Here is a 2,851-nt window from a genome sequence, read left to right as displayed (position 1 = left end):
GTACTTAGTTTGGCCCGGCTACATATAGATGTGTTTTTTTTTGTCTCTGTGATCAGACCAAGTAGGTTATGAATAGACACACTTAAAGCTAAATAAAGAAACTAGATATATGCACAGCAACAGTCTTGTGTGCATGTTAAGGTTGTGTGATGAGGTGTTTTCCCCTCCTTCCTGTCTATCTCATAACAGTAGGCTATTATGCGAAATCTAGAGGTATGACAGGAGCTGTGCGGTTTTCACCTTTTGTCAGAAAACAGGTGGCTATTTTCTTTGGAGAGGAGTTTCCTATCCGTGTTACTAGGAATTACTCAACAGAGGAAGTGTACATTAACGTCCTCTGCTCAGACTTCCTGCAGTGTCTGATTCATTTGTGAATAACTGGGTCAAATGCAAACCAAAATGCCCTCCTAATAGCTCCCACACACATACATACATACATACATACATACATACATACACACACACACACACACACACACACATACACACACACACACACACACAGTTTCCTTTCTTCTCTTCTCGACTAACATTCATAATACTTGCCAGCAGCTTGTAACGACTTGGCCAGCAGCTTGTTACAAGCATCACCACACAGGGAATCAGTTCTGCACTGTATTATGCAACATGTATTTCCATTTCATAGCTTAAGGAAGGCTTGTATGAGACAACAACCGGGATGAACTTCGGCTGAAATGCAAACAACCGCCTTCCTCGCCCTTTCTTCCCACTTTGTTGTTAAGTAAGGGTCCCCTTGACGAAGTGGTACAACAATATCAACGGTTACTGTACGTTTAAGATCATTTTTCGAGGAGAAAAATAACCTACCTTGACGTTTTGAAAGGAGCAAATGGCTCTTGCCGCGCTGTCAGTGAGTTTAACATGAAAAACAGACATGTTACCGCTACGGTTCAGTTTACCGCTGGACAGTCCGTAACACTGGTTCTCTTTTAACACCGACATCCTGCCGCAAATCCCCCCTGCCAGGCTTGCTCCGGACCGAACAAATCTCACATAAACAAACAAACATTGGCGAGATGATCCAGAGAGAGAGGCTAAACGGTTCAGTGTGGCTGGTCCTCCGCCGCGCGCTATTCTGGAGTAGATCGCGTTACGTCATGACGGCTGAGCAGATTTTATTGGCCAAGAGACATAAATAAACCTTTACGTAGTGCTTACGTATCCACTTCTACTTTTTCTGCTTCCCCTCTCACTATGCTAATGTTCTTTCTTTCTTTCATATGGGGGATTTCTTCCCTGTAACTGTGAAAGAGCAGGCCATTCAACTTTTCTTAGGTTTGAATAAAATATAAAAAAAACTAATAAAACTATAATAAAAAAAAAAAAAAAAATTCAGATTTTTCTGGCTGCGTAAAAGAGTCTTTGGTTATGTAGCTACTCATCCAGGGCCGTAACCAGGATTTAGACATATTGAGGTCGACATGAGTACCCACATTGCACCCCTCAAACACTATCTACTACTACTATACTACTATACTACTATAAGACTTGTACACTGGTGGAATCAGATCTTTAACTTATTAAGTATAAGCAACAATACCACAGTGTAGAAGTACACTGTTACAAGTACAAGTCACTCATTTAAAATGTTACTTGAGTAAAAGTAGAAAAGTATAAGCATTAAAATATAGGCCTATTTAAAGTACCATGTGTAAAAGTTGTCATTATGCAAAATGGCTTATTTCACAAAAATATACACTATATTATATCATTGAATTAAAATGATTGACGCATTAATGTACATATCACTTTAATGTTGCAGCTGGTTTAGTTGGAGCTCATTTTAATTAATGTAGCCTACTGATGTGTAGTTTAATTTAGAATATTATATAATTCAACATTTATGCGTTGATTATATTTTGCATTCATAATCTGTGACTAAAGCTTCAGAATACTTGCAGTGGTGTTTAAAGAACAAGATTTACAAGACAAACTCCCAGAAAACTTGAGGCCTGCTCCAACTCTCAAGTCCTTTAAAACGTTTGTCGCTGCCTTTTATTGAATGAAATTTGGGACTATTAATTCATATCTTGCATTGCACTGTGACTGTACTGATTCTCTTACCCTGTTTATTCTGTCCTATACAGAAAAAGCCAAGTGAAATGCAATCTTTCACTCCAAAAAAAAGTCAATTTCACATTTTGCATCGTCATTGTATCATGCCCATTCATGACATGTTTGCATGTTAATGATGTAGGGTAAATTAGATTAATATGCTTTCCTGTTGCTTTTGCACGCTGCTAATTATGTTAGCTCCAACTAATTGCTGTTTGACGTAGTTGCACATCTGGTATTTGAGGGTTTGCTGAAGTGTTGCCCGGAGTCAGAAAATCATTTAAGATTTATGTATTTAATAGAGCAGTTGCTTAGTGCTTCACGGAGAACAAAAGACATGAAAAGTGAGACACACAAAAGACATCCATTTTTTTAGATACAGATCACCTGATGCATGTGTGTCTGTGCATTTGAAATTCAGCGTGTGTCTCATCTGTCTCTCTCTGCCAATGTTTAAACGCAGACGGTGGTCACAAGGCAGGTGAGGACTGTTCAAAGCTCACATATCAAAGGGCCTCTGGGTCTTTGTAGTGCAGTGTTTGCAACAGGTGACATTCTGAGCTCAAAACCATTTATAACTTTGAACACTCACTGTGTGACCGAACTTCCCCTTCAACCCAGCAGGTACGGAGGGGACACATCAGGACAGACGAGTTACAGAGGGACACAGAGACAGAGGGAGAAGATGAAAGCTAGTATCCTCTCACTTTATGTTCTGCAGTTTGCTGTTTGCTGTTTGCTGCAGGCCAGCGACATGAGGACGCGTCATCCAAGA

At 39.7% G+C, this 2,851-nt stretch overlaps 1 protein-coding gene across 1 annotated transcript in view; it reads right to left on the bottom strand.

Moving 5' to 3' along the window:
* The window catches only part of LOC144535339 (RNA polymerase II elongation factor ELL-like), an 11,179-nt gene extending 10,069 nt beyond the window's left edge, over nt 1–1,110 (bottom strand). The window contains exon 1 of the mRNA XM_078277752.1: nt 829–1,110. Within this exon, the coding sequence (XP_078133878.1) occupies nt 829–963 (135 nt within the window). The 5' untranslated portion in view covers nt 964–1,110. The remainder of the gene's footprint in view (nt 1–828) is intronic.
* Nucleotides 1,111–2,851: the final 1,741 nt, after the last annotated feature.

Source organism: Sander vitreus, chromosome 20, assembly GCF_031162955.1.
Source record: "Sander vitreus isolate 19-12246 chromosome 20, sanVit1, whole genome shotgun sequence".
NCBI lineage: Eukaryota > Metazoa > Chordata > Actinopteri > Perciformes > Percidae > Sander > Sander vitreus.
The sequence above is the reverse complement of the archived record's forward strand: the minus strand, read 5'-3'. Positions and strand labels throughout refer to the sequence as shown.